Source organism: Carcharodon carcharias, chromosome 8 (genome assembly GCF_017639515.1).
Source record: "Carcharodon carcharias isolate sCarCar2 chromosome 8, sCarCar2.pri, whole genome shotgun sequence".
Classification (NCBI taxonomy): Eukaryota; Metazoa; Chordata; class Chondrichthyes; order Lamniformes; family Lamnidae; genus Carcharodon; species Carcharodon carcharias.
Window position 1 is genome coordinate 135,700,906 of NC_054474.1, and position 27,745 is coordinate 135,728,650.

Genomic DNA, 27,745 nt, shown 5'->3' on the forward strand with positions numbered 1-27,745 from the left:
TTCCAAGTCAGGATGGTGAGTTGATTGGAGGGAAACTTCCAGGTGATGGTGTTCCCATGTATCTGCTGCCCTCGTCCTTTTAGATGAGAGAGGTCATGGGTTTGTAAGGTGCTGTTTAAGGGGCTTTGATAAGTTCCTGCAGTGCAGCTTGTAGATGGTCCACAGTGCTGCCACTGTGCCTCAGTGGTGGAGAGAGTGAATGTTTGTGGATGGAGTCCAATAAAGCGGGCTGCTTTACCCTGGATGGTGTCAAGCTTCTTGAGTGCTGTTGTAGTTGCACTCATCCAGGCAAGTGGAGAGTATTCCATCTCAGTCCTGACTTGTGCCTTGTGGATGGTGGACAGGCTTTGGAAAGTCAAGAGGTGAGTTACCATAGGATTCCTAGCCTCTGACTTGCTCTTGCAGCCATGGTATTTATACGGCTTGTCCAGTTCAATTTCTGATCAATGGTAATACCCAGGATGTTGATAGTGGGGTATACAGCGATAGTAATGCCATTGAATGTCAAGGGGCAATGGTTAGATTCTCTCTTGTTGGTTCGAGGGTGTGAGGGTCTGTACAATAGTTACCCATAAGCTAGAAGTGGTTTTAATTCTTCTAACCTTTTCTGGGTAACTATTGGTGTAACCCAGTCAGGACCAGCTGAAGTATATGATTTAATTCACAATTTTCGGATGGTTCCCGGTGCAGGTCAATTGCCCATGGGAAGTTTGAACTTCCCGGCAATTGCCATGCAATCCTTACCTTAGAATCTTGGACTGTGGGGTTCCCCAGTGCATCCTTGGGGTACCTCTCCACGCTGCCCCATGAGATACCATGCCCTGCAGCTCAGAAGTTACGGCCCATTGATTTCCTAGTACCTGCAGGCTAAGAACCTGCTTCATAACCCTGGGCGATGGAATCTTCTTGGAAGCCGCATAACTTTTTTGATGGGTGGGGGTGTTATGAGTTGGCACGAATGGCAGTAAGTTGGCATTGGTGCTTAAGGGGCCATTGGGGGCATGGGTTGTCTGAGTTGCCATGTATGGGCATAGGGAGTGGGTGGGGGGTTTGTAAAGGTGGGTCAGGGTGAGGTCTAGAGTGTGTAATATTCAACAAAACAACTGGGACTAGGTCCCAAAGAACCAAGACAGGCCATTTATACAGCCCACTTTGGCACTTGGCAGTCCCTGTGGGCAACTCTGTCCGAGGGTGGCAGGCCCAACTCCATCCTGCACCCATGCTACCCCCCCCCCCCCCCCCACTGCCGCGCACAACACGAACAAAGATCCTGCCATTAAGGACACTTATTTCTGATGTGGGCGCGGTGAGCCAGGAAAATTCCTGACCTTGTATTTTCACCTTGGGAGTGAAAATCCAGATCTTGATCTCAGAACTGTCTTTCACAGTGAAGGTTTTTATCCCCCCAGAGTTTCTTCCTCTAGTACAAGTTAGATGAATCTTCATGTTAACTCCTCATGAATTAGGTCTTTCTAATCCAAACACGAGGTGCCACTCCCATTTCTGCACAGTGAGCTACAGCATCTTGCTGCCTGTAGCTGTTCTCCCTCTTTCAGATACTGGCAGACTAACCTTGCCTGTGAGTTTTCAATGATATCTTACACTCTTCCCTATCAAAGCCTATCTCCATGCCAATGTGGATCACATGGGCCTTTAATCCAGGTAGAGGTTAGCTATTGGCTATCCTTGCAACCACGACTCTATTTTATCTCGGAAGCAAATGGACAATTTAAAGCACAACTGTTTACATCCCGAAATTCTCAACACCTTTTCTGGGACGTTGGAGACTTACAGTCTGCTACCATTGTCTCAAGTGTAAATACATTTCATCATCTTCCCAGTAAAACAATCTGGGTTCCCTTTAATCTCAAACAATCAAACTGCCCAGGCTTGCTGTCAGGCAGACTTCAGAATAGAAATAAAAATACCTGGAAACATTCAGCAGGTCTGGCAGCATCTGCAGAGAGGAACACAGTTAATGTTTTGAGTCCGTATGACTCTTCAACAGAACTAAGTAAAAATAGAAAAGAGGTGAAATATAAACAGGTTTAAGTGGGGAGGCGGGGGGTGTAGAGGGGTAGAGCTGGATAGAGGGCCAGTGATAGGTGGAGATGGCCAAAAAAATCATAGACAAAAGGACAAAGTGGTGTTGAAAGTGGTAATATTATCTAAGGAATGTGCTAATTAAGGGTAGAAAGCAAGACAAGCAAGGTACAGATAGCCCTAGTGGGGATGGGGTGGGGTGAAGGGAAGGGATCGAAATAGGCTAAAAGGTAGAGATGAAACAATGGATGGAAATACATTTAAAAATAATGGAAATAGGTGGGAAAAGAAAAATCTATATAAATTATTGGAAAAAAAGGGGGGGGAATCGGAAAGGGGAGGGGGATGGAGGAGAGAGTTCATGATCTAAAATTGTTGAACTCAATATTCAGTCCGGAAGGCTGAAAAGTGCCTAGTCGGAAGATGAGGGGCTGTTCCTCCAGTTTGCGTTGAGCTTCACTGGAACAGTGCAGCAAGCCAAGGACGAACATGTGGGCATGAGAGTAGGGTGGAGTGTTGAAATGGCAAGTGACAGGGAAGTCTGGGACATGCTTGCGGACAGACCAAAGGTGTTCTGCAAAGCGGTCACCTAGTCTGCGTTTGGTCTCTCCAATGTAGAGGAAACCACATTAGAAACAACAAATGCAGTAGACTAAATTGAGGGAAGTGCAAGTGAAATGCTGCTTCACTTGAAAGGAGCATTTGGGCCCTTGGACGGTGAGGAGAGAGGAAGTGAAGGGGCAGGTGTTGCATCTTCTGCGGTTGCATGGAAAGGTGAGGGGGTTGAAGTTTAGGGGGTGATGGAGGAGCGGACCAGGTTGTCCCAGAGGGAATGATCCTTGCGGAATGCCTTCGGTGGGGGGGGTGGTGAAGGGAAGATGTGTTTGGTGGTGGCATCATGCTGGAGTTTGCAGAAATGGCGGAGGATGATCCTTTGAATGCGGAGGCTGGTGGGGTGATAAGTGAGGACAAGAGGGACCCTATCATGTTTCTGGGAGGGAGAGGAAGGTGTGAGGGCGGATGCGTGGGAGATGGGCCGGATACAGTTGAGGGCCCTGTCAACTACCGTGGGTGGAAAACCTCAATTAAGGAAGAAGGAAGACATGACAGAGAAACTGTTTTTGAAAGTGGTATCATCAGAACAGATGCGACAGAGGCAAAGGAACTGAGAGAATGGGATGGAGTCCTTACAGGAAGCAGGGTCTGAGGAGCTGTAGTCGAGATAGCTGTGGGAGTCGGTAGGCTTGTAATGGATATTGGTGGACAGTCTATCACCAGAAATTGAGACAGAGAGGTCAAGGAAGGGAAGGGAGGTGTCAGAGATGGACCATGTGAAAATGATGGAGGGGTGGAAATTGGAAGCAAAATTAACAAATTTTTCCAGGTCCAGACAAGAACATGAAGCAACACCAAAGCAATCAATGATGTACCGGAAAAAAGAGTTGTGGGAGGGGGCCGGAGTAGGATTGGAACAAGGAATGTTCCACATACCCCATAAAGAGACAGGCAGAACTGGGGCCCATGCGGGTACCCATAGCCACACCTTTTATTTGAAGGAAGTGAGAGGAATTTAAGGAGAAATTGTTCAGCGTGAGAACAAGTTCAGCCAGACCGAGGAGAGTAGTGGTGGATGGGGATTGTTCGGGCCTCTGTTTGAGGAAGAAGTGGAGAGCCATCAGACTATCCCGGTGGGGGATGGAGGTGTAGAGGGATTGGACGTCCATATTGAAGAGGAGGCGGTTGGGGCCAGGGAACTGGAAATTCTTGATATGATGTAGGGTGTCAGAGGAATCACGGATGTAGGTGGGAAGGGACTGGACAAGGGGAGAGAGAATGGAGTCAAGATAGCAAGAAATGAGTTCCGTGGGGCAGGAACAGGCTGACACGATCAGTCTGCCGGGACAGTCCTGTTTGTGGATTTTGGGTAGGAGGTAAAAGCGGGCTGTCCGAGGTTGGGTGATTATCAGATTGGAAGCTGTGGAAGGAAGATCTCCAGAGGAGATGAGGTCAGTGACAGTCCTGGAAACAATGGCTTGATGTTCAGTGGTGGGGTCATGGTCCAGGGGGAGGTAGGAGGAAGTGTCTGCGAGTTGACGCTCAGCCTCTACAAGGTTGAAGTCAACGCGCCAGACAACAACAGCACCACCCTTGTCAGCAGATTTCATGACAATGTCAGGGTTGGAACTGAGAGAACGGAGTGCAGCAAGTTCAGAGAGAGACTGGTTAGAGTGGGTGAGAGGAGCAGAGAAATTGAGATGACTAATGTCAGTTTTCAATGAAAAGATCTTCAGAATAGGTTGCATGACCCCCTTCATTTTCCCTTAAATTAAAGGCACAGTCCCCAAACAAAACAATCTTATAAATCTCATAATTGTAACAATATGATTTGAATTGCTTTAATGTTGGTAGCCTCTAATTAGTTAATTTTAATTTTATCCTTTGGATCTAATTACTTAGATTTATATGTTGATAAACTTGCATATTTACCATTGCCCCTTGATTTAAATGACTTAGCAACTCCTTCCCCATCTGCACCTAATGTTCACTCTCAACAAATTCTCATTGTCATTCAGTTTAGCAAGCTGTTTGCTTAGCAGATTCACGCAACACTCATCAAGCTCTGTGCTTAAAGCTCTGTGCTAAAAATGACCCAGAATGAGAGACACAGAAAAGAGACACAAAAACGATAGAAAGACAAACACAAGACAGAGAGGAAGGCAATAATTATGATCTGAAATACAAACAGAAATGGTTGCAATATACAGCAGACCATTCAGTAAAGAGGAAGATGTGTTAAAAGCGTCAATTCAATGAATTACCTCAGTTTTATCAGGAGCTTTCAAACAGAAATTAGGAGTATTACCCCATTAATCTAATAGGCTGAGCCCAATATTTAATGGGCTAAATTTTCCCCTCCCGTTGGGTGGGGAGATAATGGATGGGCGCGTGCAGGCCTGCCCAGCGTGACGTCCACATGGAAGCGCTGTGCGTTCCCTGTGCGTGCGGGGCGGGAAATGCCTAAAATTGAGAGTACGCTCTTTTGCGCATGTGCACGAAAGAGCGGACTCATCTCCCTGAGGCTAAGTGCTGCCTCAGGGAGATCACCTCTACTCTTAAAAATATTCATCCGCCTATGGATGAGGTTTCATGTTTTTTCTACTTTCCGCTAGGTCTTCTGGCCTGCCTGCCAACCTTAAGGTTGTACGGGCAGGTCCACTAATTACTTTAATTGATCTGTCAATGGCCTTAATTGGCCATTGACAGGTCACAGTGGGCCTGCAGCTGATTCTGCTGCGCCCCCGCCTTGCTGAAAATTTAAATGGGGAGTGGTGCCCCCACTCGCCAATGATAAAATACAGCTCAATATGTGGGAGTAAACTGTTCAGAAGAGGCTCGGGCCTGAATTTTTGCAACAACAACAGGGCTCTGGAGCCCTGTTTCAGTAAGTCCTGCCCTCAAACCTGGCATGTACCTTTTTCAATGGGGTGAAGGAACGAGGGCAGGATTGTAATTTTGACACCCGTGGCTCATGGAGGCAGCTGCACATGTAATAGTGCAGCTGCCTTCAAACAGATGAAGTTTTCATTAGTGGGATGTCCAAAACACAACTTCTGGGCTTTAGATCTTTGAGCAATAAGTCTAAAGCTGCCAGACGTATTTGCAGATATAGAGTAGCCTTTTGGACAGGTGGGGAACTCTTTAAGAGAGGTAAAGGTACCCCTTTGGAAGAATTAAGGTGCCCTTTGAGAGAGGTAAGGTGCCCTTTAGGATTGTGAAATTTAGACATGAATATGCGTAAGAAGTGGATAAACTCAGTGCAACTGTTAAGCTGTCAAGGCATAGAAAACTCCAAACTCTTTAAACTTTAAAAAAAAAACAGCCTGCAATTGAAAATAAATCAATGCTTGTGATTTCACTAGCTGTCTGTCGACATAAGCCTGAGAATTATCATTATAGGATTACTGCTGCCAGGATGACTGATTCCACACCCTATCATTATTGCATTGGGGAGGGGAGGGGTGGGGGCAGAAGACTGTAAATTCACAGTTTGATTGACAGCTCTAAGTGGTTATAAAGTCTTTGATGTGGGTCTATGAATAAATGAGTTTGATTTCATATGGAATTAAGTACTTGAAAGAAATGTTTGTTTTTATAAGGGTTTACATCCTTAAAGGAAATGTTTGTTTTTATGAGGGATTATATACTTGAAGGGGTTTAAATGTATAAAATAATTTTTATGAATAAATGCTTTTTTTAATAGTGAAATCATCAATAGGCAGATATTTATTTTATTTCATCTCATCATGGCTCCTGAGGTCAACCCACGGTGGATAAAGGATGAGTTTGCATGGGGGGTGTAAAGGAAAAGGGTGGCGGTTGTGGACCATAGATTAACATGAGTTGACACTGAATTGGCTTAGGGGCTTTAAAGGGCTGTGAGGATTAGTGGGTGGTCATGGGTTGACATGAATTGGCACTAAGTTGGCATAGGGGTTATAAAGGGCCACGGGGATGGATAGAGGGGCATAGGTTGGCACTGAGGGAATGAAGCGCTATGGGGTGGTTGGGGGGCATGAGATGTAATGAGTTGGCTTGGATGGAGCATGGTAAGTGTGCAGGGATAATGGGGCGTGAGGGATGAGAGCTAGAGGGGTTTTTTTGTTTTATTGGAGGTTTTTGTACAGCTGGAATGAACAGGTGGAGCACCAAGGCTGGCCTTTTAAACAGCCTGCTTCGACACCCAGCAGCCTCTGCGGCTGCCTCTGGTTCTGGGCAGCAGGCCTGACTCCCGTTAACACCACTACCCCCCCTCCCCTTACCCCCAGAATGAAAATCCAAATATCCGGGGCATGTTCTCCCGAGTCAGGTTTGAGGAGTTGGAAAGTTTCCCGACTCTGCACTCCCCACTTGGGAACAAAAATCCAGCCCAAAGAGCTTGGTAAAATGTACTTCATGCTGCAATGCAAAACCATGCAGTCAAAACATCTAATCAGAAAGTTTTGGTCATATTTATTGTCAGGGGTGGTTATGTTGTGTGAATGAGCTGCAGCATAGGTGGCCTATAGATCTAAAACCAAAAATCATTTTGTCCCAGACTTTCATAATTGTACTCTGAGAAAATCTGGTGTGTGGACTTGTGACTTGCTTTTTTAATGGGAGCCTCTAATCTCTTGAGCACCAATACTTGGAGGTGAAGGATCTCCATTTCAGCACTGCTTTCTGGGGGTTTCAAGGCACACACAAAGCAACCTCATGTTTGTTTTACTTGTTGCTGTGGTTTGGCAAATGCAGAATTCACTGAAAGAAACTTGATTGCTTTATTTTGCTGCGTATGTGAATTGATTGTCAAAATGTGCAGATGGGGGAACGGACAATGTAGTTGAGCAGACAATAAATGCTTTCAGGAAGAAATTGCCGCTTGATTTCAGTGAATGCTTTGACATGGAGTCTGAAGATTACCAGTGTACTTATTCTTAGGAAACAAAGTAGGCATCTTGACTAGAAACTATTAGGTGACTGACAACAAATTGCGAGGTGCAAGTTCAACCAAGTGCTTCTGTGAAATTCTCTCACAAGCAGACTAAGAATATCAGCAAAATTCCTAAATTGCATGCCTACCTTTAAAGAGGCTTCTATTTTCCCTCGCATAATATAGTTTAATTTTAAAGTGTCCATACGTTCTGCATGGCCTCACGAGGTTTGTCGCTCCTTTTAATGTATGATTCCAATCAGCAGGTAATTGACGGTAATTGCTGTCAGCCCTTAATTTTATATATTTACTGCCAAAATAATTTTAGCCCCAATTATTTAAAATTACATCACTTCTGGCATTTAAAATGATATATTTTTGAAGAAAACTGAAAACTGTTCCATTCCTCTGACTCAGAGAATTGACTGCAATGGGCTAGCAGACTGCCGTTTTATGGTGCAAATCTAGGTTCCAATCAAGCCCAACATATATTTGGTTGAACAACTTCTTTGATAAAGTGCCACATCAAAGGTTATTGCGGAAAATAAAAGCTCATGTTGTAGGGGGTAACATATTGGCATCGAGAGAAGATTGGCTGGCTAACAGGGAGCAGAGAGTAGGCATAAATGGAACTTTTTCAGGTTGGCAAGAATGGTGTGCCATCGGGATCAGTGCTGGGACCTCAACTGTTTACAATTTATATAGATGATTTGGATGAAGGGATGGTTGCCGAATTTGCTGATGACACAAAGATAGGTAGGAAAGTAAGTTGTGAAGAGGACATCAGGAGGCTACAAAAAGATGTAGATAGGTTAAGTGAGAGGGCAAAGATCTGGTATAATGTATAATGTGGGAAAATATGAAATTAGCCACTTTGGCAAGAAGAATAAAAGAGAAGCATATTATTTAAATGGTGAGGGATTGCAGAGCTCTGAGGTGCAGAGGGATCTTGGTGTCCTAATGCATGAATCGCAAAAGGCTAGTATGCAAGTACAAGTAATTAGGAAAGCTAATAGAATGTTATCATTTATTGTGAGGGGAATTGATTACAAAAGTAGGGAGATTATGCTTCAATAATAATAATAAAAACAAAAAAACTGCGGATGCTGGAAATCCAAAACAAAAACAGAATTACCTGGAAAAACTCAGCAGGTCTGGCAGCAACGGCGGAGAAGAAAAGAGTTGACGTTTCGAGTCCTCATGACCCTTCGACAGAACAAGTTGAAGGGTCATGAGGACTCGAAACGTCAACTCTTTTCTTCTCCGCCGATGCTGCCAGACCTGCTGAGTTTTTCCAGGTAATTCTGAGATTATGCTTCAGTTGTATCGAGCACTAGTGAGACCAGATCTAGAGTACTGTGTACGGTATTGGTCACCTTATTTAAGGAAGGATATAAATGCATTGGAAGTGGTTCAGAAAAGGTTTTCCAGACTATTACCTGGAATGAGCGGGTTGTCGTATGAGGAAAGGTTAGACAGATTAGGCTTGTATCTGCTGGAGTTTAGAAGAATAAGACTTGATTGAAACCTTTAAGATCCTGAAGGGTCTTGACACAGTGGATGTGGAGAGGATGTTTCCACTTGTGAAAAAATCTAGACTAGGGGCCACTGTTCAAAAATAAAGAGTCGCTCATTTAAAACAGAGATGAAGTGAATTTTTTCCATTCAGAGGGTCATGAGTATTTGGAACTCTCTTCCTGCAAAGGTGGTGGAAGCAGAGTCTTTGAATATTTTTAAGGCAGAAATGGATAGATTCTTGGTAAGCAAGGGGGTGATGGGTTATCAGGCATAGGTGGGATACAGATTTCAGATTACTATCAGATCAGCCATGATCTTATTAAATTTCGGATAAGGCTCGAGGGGCTGAATGGCCTATTCCTGTACCTTGTTCATATTTTTGTATTTGGACTTTCAGAAAGTTTTTGATAAAGTCCTGCTAGTGGGGTACCAGAGAGATCAGTGCTTGGGCCCCAGCTATTCACAATGTATCAATGATTTGGATGAGGGAACCAAATGTAATATTTCCAAGTTTGCTGATGACACGAAACTTGGTAGGAATGTGAGTGATGAGGAGGGTGTTAAGAGGCTTCAAAGCAATTTAGAAAGGTTGAGTGAGTGGGCAAATACATGGCAGATGCAGTATAAAGCAGATAATTGCGAACTTATCAACTTCAGTAGGAAAAACAGAATGGCAGATTATTATTTAAATGTTGATAGATTGGGAAATGTTGATGTACAAAGGGACCTGGGTGTCCTTGTACACCAGTCACTGAAAACAAGCATGCAGGTGCAGCAAGCAGTTAAGAAGGCAAATGGTATGTTGTCCATCATTGCGAAAGGACACGAGTACAAGAGCAAGGATGTCTTACTGCAGTTTATAGGGGCTTGGTGAGACCACAGCTAGAGAATTATATGCAGTTTTGGTCTCTTTACCTAAGAAGGGATATACTTATCATACAGGGAGCGCAGCAAAGATTCAGCAGGCTGATTCCTGGAGTGGCAGGATTGTTGCATGAGGAAAGATTGGGCTGACTAGGCCTGTATTCACCGGAATTTAGAAGAATGAGAGGAGATCTCATTGAAACATAAAAAAATCCTGACAGGGTTGGACAGACTGGATGCAAGGATGATGTTTTCTCTGGCTGGGGGGACTAGAACAAAGGGTCACAGTCTCAAGATACAGGGTAGGTCATTTAGGACTGTGGTGAGGAGAAATTTCTTCACTCAGAGGGTGGTGAACCTATGGAATCTTCCACAGAAGGCTGTGGAGGCCAAGTCACTGAATATGTTTAAGAAGGAAATAGATAGATTTCTGGACTCTAAAGGTGTCAAGGGGTATGAGGAGAGAGCGGGGGTACGGCATTGAGACAGAGGATCAGCCATGATCATATTGAATGGAGGAGCAGGCTCGAGAGGCTGAATGACCTTCTCCTGCTCCTGTTTTCTATGCTTCTCTTTGTCACTAAAAGATGTTGTATAAAATCTGTTTTGCCAGTCTCAGTGCAATTCCTATTGCATATGGATATAAAGCTCTCTCTCACTGGCCTTTTCCTTCTCAACTCACTGGTGCTGACAGCAGATTCTATTATACATCATCAAATCAACTCTGACCCGACAGACCATGAATCATGTTTCAATTAGCCGTAATTGAGCATTGCCAAAATACTTTCAAACTGAACAGTGGTAGAGTGCCTCAAATCTCCACCTATTGGGCCTTTGTGACGATTGTAAATAAATCTTGCCCCACATTGTTGACTCATACCCATTGGCTAAACTTTCTGATGGACTGTGCACTTGCTATGCTGGTGATGGCAATGCTCTAAGGTGGTTGGTATTTTGGTATGCTGAATCTGCATAAACTAAATAAATACTGCATATAATTTGCTAGTCTAACTTGGGAAGACTTTTGATAATTAATTGTGTGATAAATGGAATTTTTATATTGATTGAAAATTGACTAGGTCAAGTGAAAATTTCAAAACTGAAATTGATAATTTTTTGTTAGGTAAGGGTGTTAAGGGAAAGTGAAACAAGGCAGGGAAATGGAGCTATGTTCCGGATATGGCATGACTTAACTGAATGGTGGAATGTGTTTGAGGGGCTGAATGGTTTACTCCTGTTCCTGCAGTCTCACATTTTTAGGTAGTTGGCTTGTTGAACATAGAACAGGAGTAGGCCATTCAGCCTCTCGAGCCTGCCCCACCATTCAACAGGATTGTGGCTGATCATCTACCTCAATGCCATTTTCCCACACTATCCCCATATCCCTTCATGTCATTAGTGTTTACAAATTTATCGATCTCTGTCTTAAACATATTCAATGACTGAGCTTCCATCGCCCTCTTGGGTAGAGAATGCCAAAGATTCTTGGCTCTCTGAGTGAAGGAATTCTTCCTCATCTCAGTACAAAATGGCTTGTCTCTTATTCTGAGACAGTGTCCCCTGGTTCTAGACCCCACAGCCATGTAAAATACTCTTTCTGCAAATACCCTGTCTAGCTCTTTAAGAATTTTGTTAGTTTCGATGAGATCACCTCTCATTCTATGCAACTGAGTACTTGATGCTACCACTGGTACCTGGTCACACTCTCAGCAGAAACATCCTTTAACTTGACCAAGTAAAAAAAAAGTTCCCAATAAAGGAACAAAGCTCCTGCATCAAGAACCTTTCAGTCAACAAGCAGACTTCTGCTTGGAATGAGTATAATTGAGAGAAGATTATACTGAAGCACAGAAAATGTTAAATTTTTCTAGCTTTTATTAAACCAAATAGAACAAACCAGATTTGGTCATGATCATAATAAATTACATTGAGCCCCCTTTCTGTTCCGAAACAGCACACACCTTACGAGGACAACATTGTCCCCTATCATGTTCAACTCATCTTAGATAAAGGCTGCTGATGACATCATCTGAGTAAATGGCTTTGAAAGAGTGTGTTAGTGTGGTAATGAGAGCAATCTGAAAGAACATCAATCAAGATACAGCCATTAATCGGGGGTAATTTAATATTTCTGTCATTTCAACTGCATGAGTTGCTAATCAATTGCTCCCAGCCAGTGTGGGCGAAATTTCTTGTTAAACTCTATCCATAGCAAGGCGATGGGCTCGGATAGCCAGTGTAGGTTAGAGTACATCGGAGACCCTTAAAAAATCCAAGTTTTTTTTAAAAAAAATACATTGATAAAGGTTAAGCTTCACAAAAAATGCATTATTTTTAAAAAGTGTTTGAAAACTGTAGACAGTGAAATAAATACGGTGGAAATGCCTGAGAGAGGGGGAACTGTTGCAAAATATAGGAACAGGAGTTCATTCAGCCTCTTGGGGCTGTTCTGCCATCCAATTAGATCCTGGCTGATCAAGTACTTCAATCCCATTTATCCACACACTTGGATGCTTTTACCTAACACAAATCTACCATTTCTGTCTTATTCATTGCGTTTAATAAAATTGTAAATGTGCAAACCAGTTTATGATTGTGTCACAAGAAAATTTCTCCCATGTTGCTTGTACATGATAGCATTAAGACAAAAATTGCATTTGGTTGCCTTCCCTCTCGGCAAAAAAAGAGATTTTCTAGGATGACGATGGTCCTTTAAGATTCCTTCAAATCACCGCCTCCCCCGACTCCACGTTCCTGATATATTGGGAAAGGCGCATTAGCATTCACTGTTGGTGCTGACTCACTGTTGTGCTGATGAGTTAACCAATGCATGCAGAAATGCAACTCGTTCATTGACGGGCTCAGCAACTCCTCTGGACCAGGGAGTGGCTGTCAGCAATCGGTGTTCAGTGTTTTCTTTCAGAGAAACAAAACAAAGATGCTCTGGTTGCAGTTCTCAATGACTGTGATTTCTTAAGTGATTCTGATGGTGAAGGCTTCTTCAATGAAAACTTTCAAGAGCCAGAAGAATTGTAAGGGTAAGGCATAGGCCAATTAGGAGGAGGATAAAGTGGAGTTGAAAGGCTTTTTTAAATTCAAAGCGGCCAGCATGCGGTGATTGTTGATGTTGTTTTGTTTCTTAATGGCAATTAGCGTGACTACAGTTTAGGCTGCTCTGGCCGCCCTCTAGTGTTATTAATGGGGATAGATGAGGCTGGTTGTGGATTCGAGTAGATGCCGGGATAGATATGTTTATTGAGAAAATGGATTTAATGATTCACCAGAATTTACAGCTCAATTAAAAATTAAGAAAATCTATGCCTTAGAGGGTTCTATCATCAGTGGAGAGTATTTTGTACAGTGCTGTTTCGAATATAATTTTGACATGTTAAAATTTCTTTGTTACGTTGAGAAAGTGCTGTATCAATGGAAATATAGTTTGTTAGCTCCGTTAGTAAGTACACTTGGGGTTTACAAAAATGTGAGGTATCTCACTTTGATTCCGAGATATGTCGTTACTTGATCTCGGCTAAAGTGGCTGTGGGGATACGCTTATTGGCCCAGGTAAATTCTCAATTACGAACAGAAAAATCAGTCAAGGTTCACTCTCCTCACCGTTGCCAGGTGATCCCTGCTGAAAGTTCACCAGCGTGGATCTGGTTTAATTGAGAATGCTTCCATGATCAATTAACATGCCAACATTGACCAAGGATCGAATGTGAAAAATGCCCTCTTGACCAGGCAAGCTGAGAGTTGCTGGACACCTATTGAAGTGTCCCCTACCAAAGGGCCAGGGAGAACATTAGGGCAGTGAAATAAATATATTAAGAAACAATAAGCTGAAAATTTATGCCTAGGTGCTTCAGATGTTCATGCCCCTGGATTAATTCATGCAGCAAAGCCTTCAACATCTGACTGGATGGCAACCTCTTGTCCTGTTTCTGCATTCAGTTCAAACTTCCTGAAGTCTGCAGTAGCACACGTACCAGTAAACTGAAAGCAGCATCCAGAGTGAGCATCAAAGGTGTTGGCATGCTTAATCCCAAAGGAATGTTAAGTGAATTATGAAAGGTATTCTTGTTCTTCTGGAGGGCATGGATTTTGAAAAATTGCCTGGGATTTACCATGCCCGTTGGCATCAGGCGTGTTCGGTGGCATGGGTGGACAGTCTGGCGAGAAGGCCAAAAATCGGTTTCACGACATTGTGAAACCCAGTTTGCGGTCATCCACTCAGCCCATTGATGGGCTGTGTTTCTCACCATTGGATGTTGGGAACTTCTTTGTAATACATGCGCATATCATTATAAGGCCACCCCACTGGACTCAACCTCCACCCCCCCCCCCCACCCCCCCCCCCCCCCCCCCCCCCCCCACTGGATCGTCCACCCTGCTGATGTGTTTCACAACAGTACATATAAAGTGTGCACTTGGGCTGCACTTCACTCGAGATGTCAAGGTTTGTTTGCCTACTTTGCTTCGGTCAGCACTTGTAGCCAGGCTTCACAGACAGCTTCACATCGCTTTTTTGGGGGGGCTCACGGGCAGGTCTCTACCTATCAGATCAGTCATATGTGGGTGGCTTTTCAATGGCTACAGGGCTAGTGCTTGCTTGGGGAAGGGGGAGAAGTGGCCTCAGGCAGGGGAAGAGGGTGCAGGAAGAGGGCTGTACTGGGGAAGGAAGGTGCATGTTGATCTGTGCAAGTGGCCTCAAGATGGTGAGGAAGGCTGAGGAGGCAGTCTCCAAAGGAGATGAGGCCAAACGGATATGTGGGGGTATGTGGTGATGTCCCTTGAGCTGGCAGTGAATGAGATGCCAGTGAATGTGTTATGAGTTTGAGTATGTAAGTTTAAAGTGATGAGATGGTTGCCATGCCCTGGCGGCACAGATGAGATCATTCATCCTCTTTCTGCACTGGATGGCCAACCTCTTCTGTGCAGCATTGGCTCTGATCACAACTGCCACCACTTGCCAAGCCAGAGTGGTAATGTAGCTGTCTCTCCTGTGGCCAGAGCAGGGGTACAGGGCATCACAGTGGGCCTCCAACCTGTTCAAAAGGTACTTGAGGGCTGCAGTCGTCTTGCCTTTCGGGGCCATGTCTTCTTTGCTGCAGTCCTGGGCTGGTTGTACTTCAAATGTAGCGCATGACATGATGAAGTGGCGAGGTGGTGGCATGTATCCTGGGAATGCATAATTAGTGCGGTGGGTTTGGGATGATATGGCATGAAAAGCCGCCATTGCTGCTGGCAGGTCAAACATCATATTTCCTTGCCTGCTACCGCACTTAGTGCAAATCTGGGATGATTCTGCCCATTATTATTTATTTGAAAGAAAACTATTAGGTTGACACTCTTTCATTGATCAGTTCCCACTCTTTCCAAACAGCTTGGAATGTGCCAGACACAGCAGTGAAACTATTAGTTTTGTTGCTTCTCTCTTGGACTGCCTATGGAACAGGGTCAGACAGCAGGCTGATACAAATGACAGCTTCAGTTTTGGCAGACCATGCAACTGCAACTTGACAGTGTTGGCAAAGGAGCAGAAATGTAACTCTGCAAGGCTTTAAACAAGAAACAAAGGGAAGGGCGATGATTACTTTGAACAGTTTTTGGCAAAAGGGCATGAGACCAGCAGTTGTCTTCACTCTCCTTCCTTTCAAACATGATGCATTTTAGACTTGGGAAAAGACAAATCAATATTCATTAGAAGCTTCCATGCACATCTATGATTGAGCCTTCTGTCTGCAACAACAGCCAAATGGCTGTTCAAGGCCAAGTAGCTGTCCAACATGACTCCTGAATGATGCTGCTCTTGGGAGATTTTTTTTTCAGCTAAAATGTAAGATTTTCTCTTCAGGTTTCTCCGCTAAGTCAGGAAGGTGCAGCGTTGGTGATCAGATTTCCCATATACAAGAGTTTTTAACACCTGTACAGCAGTTTAAAAATAAACATCATGGGTATCAAGGAGGCTTCAAAACAGCTTCTGTTTGTTTAATTTCTGTGTCCCAAATACACCTGAGGTTTGACCTCTCATCTTGGATGTGTGACATGTTTAAAATCTGTTGGGTGGTACTGAAATGGGTGGAAATGTGCTAATGTGAACATCAGGATGAGTTCAAATTCATACTCAACCAGTAGCAGGTAAAAGGGGTTTCAGTTATCTGGAAAGGCTAAAGAAGGTGGGATTGTTTTCCTTAAAGCAGAGAAGATTAAACGGAGAGTTAAAAGAAGTGTTCAAAGTTATAAGGGGTTTCGAGAATAGAGTGGATACAGAGAAACCATTTCCACGACTGACGGTGACCAGAGGACGCAGAATTAAAACAATTGGCAAAAATTCAAGGAGTGAAATGGGATATTTTTAATGCAGAGAATTGTTATGATCTGGAACAGAGATCGCAGATCTGGACCAATAAATGCTGTCTGAAGAAGGGTTGTAACGAACTCAAGACATTAACTCTTTTTCCCTCTCCAAAGATGTTGTCAGACCTGCTAAGTTTTTCCAGTGTTTTCTATTTTTGTTTTGGATTTCCAGCACCCTCAGTATTTTGCTTTTATCTATGTCTTATTAGCCCGGGCCTTCGAATTACTAGTCCAGTAACATGACCAGTACGCCACCTTCCCTCCCCTGACATAATGGGCCAAATAGCCTCTTCTGCTATATGATTCTGTGCTCATTTGTGATTGCTGCCACCCTCCCCATGCCCATGTCCAATGTAATAACTAAAGAACAATGTTCAAAGGATTGGTTTTTGAATACAATTTTTGAATGCTTTGATTTTTCTCTTGGCTTCCTTACAACAATGCCCTGGAGATAAGTTTTTAATTCCTGAAGATTCCAGAACAATCCTGGTGGGTTGGCAACTTTAAACAAAGGCAGGAGCTGCTGATTTGATTCAATTATCTGGAGAAATTTGCTGAATCAGGAAATAATTGAAGTGGACTTGAAGTCTTTTGATTTCAATAATAGATGGGTATATGTTACCCAATCTATTCCCTTTTCATTCTAAAGATGATACCTTATTCATTTTTGTACCCATGCTGTCAGGGTAAGTGGTTAACTGTGGATGACACCACAGCTGAAGCCAAGGCTGGTGGAGACTTTGTCAATATTGTAATGTTGGGCTCAGATTACATAACTCAGATCTTGACACAGTTTTGACCTTCAAAGGACAAGGTTGAGGTTTTAGGAGATCTAGAAGGATTGAAAGGAGATTCCCATGTCTTGAGTTCTTGGAAGGATTCCCATAATCAGGTAATACATGGATGCTCATATATGTGGGGCTTTAGTCTCCCATATTATGAGGCAAGAGGTTGGAACAGTCAAGGTCAGACAACACTGAGGGACCAGCAGCATTTAAGGGAGGCTCTGGGGCCCAGGAGCATTTAAAGAAGGAGCTTTGAGGTCCCTGCAATGAATAGAAACTGGTATCTGGCATTATTGAGCCTTGCCAGGGTCTTATAGCCTTGAGGGAAAGATGGATCCCAGAAAATCTGAACTGATCCACTCAGAGTTCTTTTCATGTCATGGCGTACCCCTGCACTGGTTTGGGCTCTCAGACTGATTCTGAGTCAGGCACCATTTTTAAATAGAAAGAGTGCTTTCACACGCTAGTTGTCAGTTGTCTACTTGTTCTATAATTACCACAGCAGTAATTAATTCATATGTTTATAGTTGGTTGCACAGATGAAATAATTAGTTTCCCTGAAATATAAACAAGTGCTAGTGACATAATTAGCTTGTTCTGCTTAACTGAAAAGTTTTATAATTAACTTCGTCCCTGAACAATTACAATTCTCAGAACTAAGCTTTTTAGTATGATAAAGAAAGACAGTAATGCATAATTCAGAATTGCATGATTCGATCTGTGCTGTGTTCCTTCATAAACAACTATAAGTGCCCCATTTTCTGAAGTTGTATAAATTCACTAAACCTTCAAACTATTCCTCAAGCTCTGGCATCATGTACATTCCACACTTCCTTCAGCATGCTATTCCTGGCAGAGCTGTTTTGAACCTTAGGCCCCAATGTTTGTGTCGAGAGTGCAGATGAGACCAAAAACAGTTGAAGAACCTGGCAAGACTCAGGACGTGAAAGTTCTGCTGCATCTAATGGACCTCATTCACCCTTGTTAGCGTTTTCCATCCAGCTGCTAGCAAAATGGGCTGCTTGGTCAGTGGGTGGGAGAGAGCACCCTTGGAGACAGCCACCCCCAATTGGGAAGTCTGCACGTGATTGGGAGTGAGGGGTGAGACCTACAATCGACAGGAGGAGGCTGAAGGCTTCCTTTAAGAGGCTGCAAGGAGCCCTCCCGCTCCTACAGGCCTGTAGGAATTCTGAAGGCGGTTCTTGCCTTGTGGAGCTGGCAGCTCCTACATCCCATTTACTGCTGAGCTTTTCACCTCTGTAACCTGCGCAGCAACAGTAAATTTTAATTCACAATTCCACTGTGAGGGCCCGATAGTTGAATGTCCTAACTCACCATGGATTTCTTGATATCTACAGCTTTTTTTTTAAAGTCAGCTGATGCATGTGTGATGTTTTGGGAATGCATTTCCCATATTTAACTCTTAAACTACCAGCCATTCGCCCTCAACCTACCTGTCGAGATGGGCGAGGGGTTAATGGTATACCTGTGCTCTCTGGAATTCTCTCCCCAATCCCTCAGTCTCTTCGTCCATTACTAACCCCTAAAATCCACCTTTCCAAGCAAACTCTTTATCAACCCTCTTAATATCTCGACTCACAGATCAGTATCTATTCTTGAAATGCTCCGAAATGACCTTGAGGCATTTAAAAAAATATTTAAAAGTGGTATATGTAAGTGTATTTTTCTCATTGTTAGTCTTGCCTTTCTTTCTCTCTCTCTCTCCCTTATACTCTCTGACAATCTCTCTCACTTGGTCACTCCCTCATTTATGCAGTCTGTCATGTAAAGATTGTAATGTAAATGTGAAAGGTTACTTAAATTTAATGGATGTTTAAAACACACTGCTCGCATTCAAGTGATTTTCAACTAGGGAAATATATAGAAATGCTGTCACACAGTGAAGAGATAAAGCTTGCACTTGAAAAATCTAGAGAACAATCTACTCTACTATTGCGTGCTGAGAAATTCTGTAAACAACACATGCACACATTATAAATGCGCAGTGGATTGCTGCTATTGGCTTTGGCGCCACTGGGCTGGGGAAGAGACAATCAGCAGGACTTCTGACTCCAAGCAGGAACAACCACCTTGAAGAACAAGGGCAGCAGGCTCTTGGGAATGCCGCCACTTGCAAGTTTTCTTCCAAATCTCACACCATCCTGATTTGGAAATATTTCACCGTTCTATCATTGTTGCTGGCTCAAAAACTGGAAATCGCTTCCCAGCAGGACCTTGGGCATATCTACACCACACGGACTGCAGCAGTTCAAGAAGGTGACTCAACGCTACTTTCTCAGTGGCATGACCCCTTGTCCAAGAGTCATAGAAGTCTACAGCACAGAAAAAAGGCCCTTCAGCCCATCTAGTCTGCACCAAACAAGTACCTAACCATTCTAATCCCATTTTCCAGCACTAGGCCCATAGCCTTGAATGCCATGGCATTGCAAGTGCACATCCAAATGCTTCTTAAATGTTATGAGGGTTTCTGCCTCTACCACCCTTCCAGATTTCCACCACCCCCGGTTGAAAAAATTCTTCCTCAGATCCCCTCTAAACTTCCTGCCCCTTACCTTAAATCTATGCCCCCTGGTTATTGATCTCTCCACCAAAGGGAAAAGTTGCTTCCTGTCTACCCTATGCCCCTCATAATTTTATACGCCTCAATCATGTCCCCCCTCAATCTCCTCTGCCCCAGGGAAAATAACCCCAGCCTATCCAGTCTCTCCTCATAACTAAAACTCTCCAGCCCAGGCAACATCCTGGGAAATCTCCTCTGCACTCTCGCTACCACAATCAGATCCTTCCTATAATGCGGATTCCAGAACTGCACGCAATACTCTAGCTGTGACTTAACCAGCGTTTTATACAGTTCCAGCATAACCTCCCTGCTCTTATATTCTATGCCTCGGCTAAAAAAGGCAAGTATCCCATATGCTTTTTTATTTCGTCCTCTTATTTATGTCAGCAAGGCTGACATCCTGTTAATCAAATTTTTAAAAATATTGCATTCAGATAGTGCCTTTAATAGAGTGAAGCATCCCAAAATGCTTCACAGGAACATTATCAAACAAAGTTTGACACAATTTAATCACAACAGTGACTCTGGTGCACATTGTAAAGAGCCAATCTTTTCTCTGGCCTGTTTCCAAATAGCAAATGACGGGTGAGTGTATTTTGAAAAAATTGGAAATGCAGGTCCCTTTAAGAGCAAACCAAGACCAAGCTTCAAACTGAATTGAGAGCAGGTGGTGCTCATTGAAGTTTGTACTTAAGAACTGGGTTTTTACCCAGTAGGGAAGTTTTTGCCCCTGGACAGTGGAAGGATCCAGAAGGGAAGAGTGGAAACTGTACTGAGCTACAGTTTAGCACTCAAACAGTTGTGATTCACAGAATTGTCTTCTGCTGCCTGATTTGGTAAATGGGTATCCACTGGTTAAACATAATTCAGATGAAAAATGGGACCAAATCCTTTCTCCCATTTTGTTCCTGAATACAGACAAAGGCCCAGATTTTCGTCCCGGGATCGGGTTTGCAAAGTCGGGAGATTTCCTGGCTCGGCGAACCCAAGCTTTAAACATGTCCGCGAGCAGGTCGGATTTTCAGTCTGCCGGGAGGTGGTGGTGGTGGTTTGGGGGGGTGAGGGAGGGGGGGGCGGTGCAGGCTGAAACATGCAACCCTGGAATGAGCGCCGAGGCTGGCGGGTGCGGAGGTGGGCTGGGCGGAAGGCCTGCCTGTGTGTGTCAACCCTATGCTTAAATAAGTAAAATATAATAATAAAAATTACATTTCTCCATTCGTCGCACACACCCTATCTTAGCCCCACCCATGCTAACATATGCCATTCCATGACCCCACCTAACTCTATTGCCTCCATAACCCCTCTGTCAACTCATGCCAATCCATGTTCCCACCCACCACCCTTTGCCCTTACCCCTTCCATGCCTTCTCAACTAGTAAGATTAGACAGTTGCTTGACAGTTTTGACATTTCCTGGGTAGCTTTGACAATTTTGACAGCTGGACAATTCCTTAATATTTCTTTTACAGCTGGACAGCTCCTTGACAGCTAGACAACACTATTAAAGCTTGACAATTTCAATGAGTTTGTGCCTAAAAAGTGTATAATTGTGTTCACTTTTAATAATCCAAAAGGCTGCCTTGCTTCTCCCAAAGGTGTCCCGGGATCCTATCAGGAGGGGTACCTTACCTCTCCAAAGGGATACCCTGGCTAACTATAAGAATCCAACAAGTTCAGACCTCCTCTTACCTGTTCAAATTGTTCATTCCGGATTCCACACTTTTGTTCTTCCAAAATCCCACTTCAGTGGAGGCTGATGGTGACTAAATTGGCCAGCTGCCTCTGCGAATTGCTCATATGTGAACTTAAGCCCGCCCCCATGAAGATGAAAAATGCAAGTTCAGGGCAGGACTTAGAATTTTTGCCCATTTCTGGGTTTTGTGCCACAATGAAGAGCTTCTTCGTCATGATGAAAATCCGGGCTAATCTTTCTTTAGGCCTTTTTGGTGTCTGCAGTGTCTATTGCTGTCGTGAGTAGAGCAATCAAAAGATTGGTTGTCAGAAGGCTTTACACACACACGGTGAAAATTAATCCAGGCAATAGGGGTTGCCCCTGCTGGGTGGAGAGCCGGTGAGAGTCCCATGTCACCTCCTTTGGGGAAGATCTGCCAGTTAGGCACTTAAGTGGCCTTCCGGAAGCTATCTCCAGGATCAAAGACCCGGGTTCAGAAATTCTGTCTTTCCCAGCAGGAGCTGCAGGCCAATTAGAGGCCAGCAGCTCCTCATTGCCGTCATTACCACTAGGAGCAGTGGTAGCTTCTGCTAATACGCCCACAAGAGGCCCAGGATCAGTGAAGGACCAGGCCACAGGTGAGTGAGAGGGGATGGGAATTAGGTGGAGGGGGGCACTGGCTGGGGTGGGGTGGACAGGACTGGAAGAAAAGGCAGGGTGTGGCTCTCAAGGGTACACCAGTTTCTGATGCTGAGTCCCTCAATCAGGCACTGACTGCCTTTGAATGAGGACCCACAATTTTCTTGCTTCAGCGTCAAACCTCTGCTCCTATTCCCACACCTTGTTCAATCACTCTTACGCTTGTCTTCCATTGTTCTCCACCCATTGCTTGGCACCACATTGCCAACTCTCTGCAAGGTCAACTGTAGGGGTGTCCAGACTGTCGTGCCATCCCAGCTAGGCACCATATCAGGAATCCATCCACTCCTCCATGGGGGGACAGTGTAGAACTTCAAAAGGACATTGACATATTGGTGGAGTGGGCAGATAGTGACAGATGAAGTTCAATGCAGAGAAGTGTGAGGTGATGCACTTTGGTACAAAGAACATGGAGAGACAGTATAAAGTAAAGGATCCCAAAGGGTGTGCAGGAGCAGAGAGACCTGGGTGTATATGTACATAAGTCATTAAAGGTGGCAGACAGGTAGAGAGAGCTGTTTCTAAAGCATACAGTATTCTTGGCTTCTTCAACAGGGGCATAGCATACAAGAGCAGGGAGGTTATGATGAACTTATATAAGACACTGATTAGACCTCAGCTGGAGTATTGTATACAGTTCTGGGTGCCACACTATGGGAAGGATGTGAACACGGAGAGCGTGCAGAAGAGGTTTACAGGAATGGTTCCAGGGATGAGACACTTCAGTTATGAGGGAAGATTGGAAAAGTTTTCCTTGGAGAGGAGAAGGCTGAGAGGAGACTTAATAGAAGTTATCAAAATCATGAGGGCTCTGGTCAGAGTAGATAGGGAGAAACTGTTCCTGCTTGTAAACAGATCGAGAACCAGAGGGCATAGTTTTAAGGTGTTTTGCAAAAGAAGCAAATGCGAGGTGAGAAAAAAGCTTTTTCATACAGCGAGTAATTAGGGTTTGGAATGCCCTGCCTGGAAGTGTGGTGGAGGCAGGTTCCATTGAGGCATTCAAGAGGGCATTGGATGGTTATTTAAATAGAAACAATTTGCAGGGTTACGGGGAAAAGGCAGGAGATTGGCAGCAAGTTAAAATGCTCAGAGAGCCAGTGCAGATACAAAGGGCCAAATGGTCTCTTTCTGCACCGTAACAATTCTGTGATTGTTTTGGTTCACTAAGAGCAATTTCAGTGTTTGCCTGCTTCATTACAATGAGTCCCAACAGAATGATAACCCCTGGACATCATTGAGCAAGGAAGATCAGTCCCTATATGTATGGAGGTTGGTCAGGCTGTAAATGCACCCATTTTGTTGTCTAAGCTCATCTGGGCACCGTGTCCCATGACCCACACCTCAGCCATCTTCTGAGCCTTTGGGTGAGGAGCGGAAAACTTGGTCGAAAGCCATACTGAAGAAACACCACATATGTTCATGATAATTCTCTGAATACTGATCCATTCAGTAAAGAAGATAAAAATACAGTTTTAACCTATGGAAAATGTAATTTAACAATTGCAATGCTGGTTAATCCACTGGGTAGAATGTCTGCCAATCCTTTATGGAGCTATTTATTTCATACTTCTGTGAAGGGATGGGCTCCAAGTGCCAGTTTTTATCTCTTGCTGTTTGCCTTGTTTCACTGATGCTGAAAGAGCAGAATGATTGAACTTCAGGGCATTGACAGAGAAAAGCAAGGCAAAAGGAGAGAATGCCATAATGGGGAAGAAAATTATAAATGTTTTACTACATCATTTCTTGGTAGAATGCGCTCATAGGCATGCAGAGAGTATTTTCGGGAAAAATCTTTTGAAATTCCAATAATCTGCAGAGATATCCCATAATAGCCTGGGAAGGAATTCTATACCCAATTTATGTTGCAGTGCTGCCTCAGCAAATCCCATGAGCAATCTTGGTATTGCTTCAGCATAAATGAGGCAATGTGTATGTCTCTGGAGGAAGGAAACACTTTCAAAGGTGTCCTTATGTTGTGTGAGAGGTCTACATTGTTGTCGCTGAACCAGATGTTTCTGCCTTGTGCTAACAGCTGAAATAGATATAAAACTGTGAGAGCTCACCAAGGCCACTTGCCTGGAAGATTTACTTTCAGCAGGTCTTCATGAGCCCCAGCAGTTTTACATAAAATAAAAACACAAACTGCTGTAAATACTCGGTAGGTCAGGCAGCATCTGTGGAGAGAGCAACAGGGTTAATGTTCCAGCCCATTGACCTTTTGCCAGAACTGTTTTGCATTTAGCTTAAAGTCGGCTACACAAGTCTCGCATTTCCTTAACCCAGTAGTACAAGCATGGTGTTGAAGCAACTCTAAGTAAATGGCTGCCTGTCATCAGGATTATCACCTGATTTATTTTTTGGGGTGAATTGATTGCCAGAAATACAGCTTCCAGATTTTATCTTGCTATGCTGAATCCACCTACAATATACATGAAATAAATTCAGCACAAGAAGAAGTGAGTATGAATAGGATTATACACAGCAAAAGGCCAAATACTGTAAAGGTTGAATATTTGAAATATAAAAAAAGAGACGAGTTTACAACAGCCAGTCTTGCCCAGGAAATGGCAAAGGAAAATGTTTAAGAAGAAAATAATAAAAATAAACTACAAATGGGTTGAGTGCACAATGGAGTTAATATTTTACCCAGCTAGAAACAGTAAAACCTTGCTTACAGTATGCTCCACGTATAGCTGAATGATCACCGGTTGTAACCTGGAGAATTGGTGTCCCAGGTGTTATAGGGTTAATTTCCTCTCACCGCCTGTCTGTAAACAGGAAGGTGTTTTGATTTTATTTTTCCACTTTGATAAGCAGTGGCATATTTTTCCAAACCCTCAGTTTTGGTGTGATCCAATTTCTACTATTAACCACACAGCAAACTCGCGATAGGGTTAATTTATTTGCACACACACTCAAACACAGGAGGAGGGTTGCAACGTAGCCTTCTTTTCACTCCTACAATAAAACAGGAGAATAGAGAAAGAAAGGTTTGCAGGACAAAGAACACAGAAAATTATTATTATTTCATGCGTGTCCAGGATCAAAGTCCACTGATGTATTCCTTCACAGAGATTGGCAGGTTGAACTGATGCTGTATAATTCCCCTATTCTGTGGTGTTGACTTCCACAATGAGATAGGCATGCAGAGATGAATAAGTCTTGTAGGCGATGATACAGAAGTTCCAGTAGAAACAATGTAGATGAGGCCAGGCATTCAAACCAAGACAGAGCCCCTTTTCTGTGCTGCTGCTTGGTGGATGGAAAGTTGGCAGACTAAGCATTGCAGCTCCATAAGGCAATAATATTGGTTCCACCAGCTAAGGGGGTGGGTAATATTGCGTGACTCCTACCTCACCACTTTGCCTTTGACAAGGGGTGTATATCCATTTGTCTGGGTTCCTAAGATTGTTAATGTTCCAGCCATTAGGAACTTGAAAGGAAGGTTGCAGGGCTTTTTGTCCTAACCGACTAGTAGATTCCAGTTGGCCAGCCTGGGTTCTGAAATGCAGATGGCCTTGGTATTGTTTCCTTTGAATTTGGTCTCTGTGGCCCACAGGGGTCATTAGAGTCACTTCCGAGATAATAAGGTGTTAATATAGTGTGTGAGGTCTTCGCTCCATTGCACAAGGTTTTCAAAGAAAGTGGTGGTGTGTCAATATAAGTAGCAGCTTAATATGCAGCATGTACTGTTTTTTTTTAAAAAACTGGTTGTTCAAATCAAGAAAGGAATAAAGACAAAATGGTATCTCTGTGTGACTTTTAACATCTTCACAAACACAAATTAAATTGCCCCTCTTATATCCTTTTTCCAAGATCTAATTTGAAGCAAATTGTCTCTTGCCTGCAAGATCTTTGCTGGCTTCTGCACATTACTTGCTGTTAGTAATCATATTCCACATTTACATGCATTACATGCAAATCAAACAGATGCAATTCAGGAGAATTGGCACCAGGTTACACAACGATTCACAATAAAAGGAGGCAGAAGAAAGCAGAAAGGGAGGTGGATCCCAGCCAAATCTGACAGCTTGCTAATTTAGGGATTGGTTAAAGATAATGCATCAATGCTTGGTATCAGTGTTCTTCAGGTTTCTGCTCTGATTCCCAATTTGGGCTGTTTTTAACCTTGGCATTGCCATATAGGGGAAGGCAACAAACAGTAAACAGCCTCAGCTTTCCCCTAGTGGTTCAGAGGGATGTGCAGTAGGTAGATGATGGCATAGTGGTAATATCACTGAATTAGTCATCCAGAGACTCAGGCTAATGCCCTGTGGACATGGGATTCAAATCCACCATGGCAGCTGGTGGAGTTTAAATTCATTTAATAAATCTGGAATTGAAAGCTAGCCTCGGTAATCATGATCAGGAAACTGTCATCGATTGTCATAAAAACCCATCTGGCTCACTGATGTCCTTTTTAAGGAAGGAAATCTGCTGTTCTTACCTGGTCTCGGCTATATGTGACTCCAGACCCACAGGAACATGTTTCACTCTTAATTTCCTTCTGAAATGGCGGAGGAAGCCATTTGGTTCAAGGGCAGTTAGGGATGGGCAACAAATACATGCCCACATCACATGAAAGAATAAAGAAAAACATCTGAACCAAATAGACTGGTGAGATCTGTAATCCTCCCACTGCAATGCAGTGGCTGATCTCTGCAGGGCCCTAACTGGGGCATTGCGATTTTTCTTGGTACCATTTGATTAGGCAAGGGAATTCAGCCAGTATTCCTGCCTCTGAAGTTTGGGCATGTAATCTAGGATGACACCTCATGAAACTACACATCAAGGTTGCTGATGTTCAGATGAGATATTAAACAGACCCCTGTCTTCCCCCTCAGGTGGATGTTAAAGATCCCATGGCACTACTTGAACAAAGGCAGAGGAGTTCTTCTGATCTTTTGCCTCATTGTTATCCCCCAACAAATAACACGAAAAAGAACAATTTTTTTTCACCATCTCATTGTTGTTTGTGGAACTTTGCTTTGTCCAAATTGGCTTTCACATTTTCCTACACTGAAACAGTGACTGCACTTCAAAAGTATGGCATTGTAATGTTGTTTCGGGAACGGTTGCAGGCTCCGAGATACTATGTAAGTGAAAGTGAATTCTTATTTTCTCCCTTGCATCACTCACAAGTGAAGGAAAATAGCAGTCAACCGCCCCACAGGTCTTTAACGATGCTTATGTTGCATCAGCTAATAGAAAAACCGCAACAACAGGCAGGTGCTGTTTTACTCCACCCCCTTCTCCTTTTCATGTGAGTCCTTTCTGCTGATGATACAATGAAGATATATTGCTTGGCCACTTGGCGAACTGCAGTTTTGTAACTGTATCTCGGAGCCTGCAAACCTTCCAGATGCCTTTTAGTCTGGCATTGGTCTCATTTAAATTGATTACATTTGTACAACTACCAACAATTGCACAGGAAATGAGGCCTTTGTAAAATTAGTTCAATAAGGTCTTATTGATACAGCATGAATGGCTTCCTCCTTTTGACAGACAGTAGTAAAAGTGAATTAGAATGCTGATGGATTTATTTTTGAATGTCTCACTGTCAGAGTTATTGGAATCATTTAAACCCTGCTTCCATGTTTGAATCGATGTATTCAAACAGATGATATTTTTAATGTTTAAATGAAACCCGATCCCTTTCCCTGATAAGATATCACTGAAGTTTGTGTGGATGAGAGAAGGGACTGTAAGGAGGATGAGCAAACTGACTATGGCGCTGTGGTGCAGGAGGCCATTCAA

General features: G+C 43.5%; 1 protein-coding gene across 3 annotated transcripts in view; it reads left to right on the forward strand.

Annotated features, from left to right (window-relative positions):
• The window catches only part of LOC121280872 (astrotactin-2-like), a 1,734,361-nt gene that overhangs the window by 718,275 nt on the left and 988,341 nt on the right, over positions 1–27,745 (forward strand). Inside the window, exon 1 of one of the 3 annotated variants that reach the window (XM_041193194.1) lies at positions 12,816–12,933. The exons of the other annotated variants lie outside the window; for them this stretch is intronic. Within the exon in view, the coding sequence (XP_041049128.1) occupies positions 12,882–12,933 (52 nt within the window). The 5' untranslated portion in view covers positions 12,816–12,881. Of the gene's footprint in view, positions 1–12,815; positions 12,934–27,745 lie in introns of those variants that run through there. 3 annotated transcript variants of the gene reach the window in all.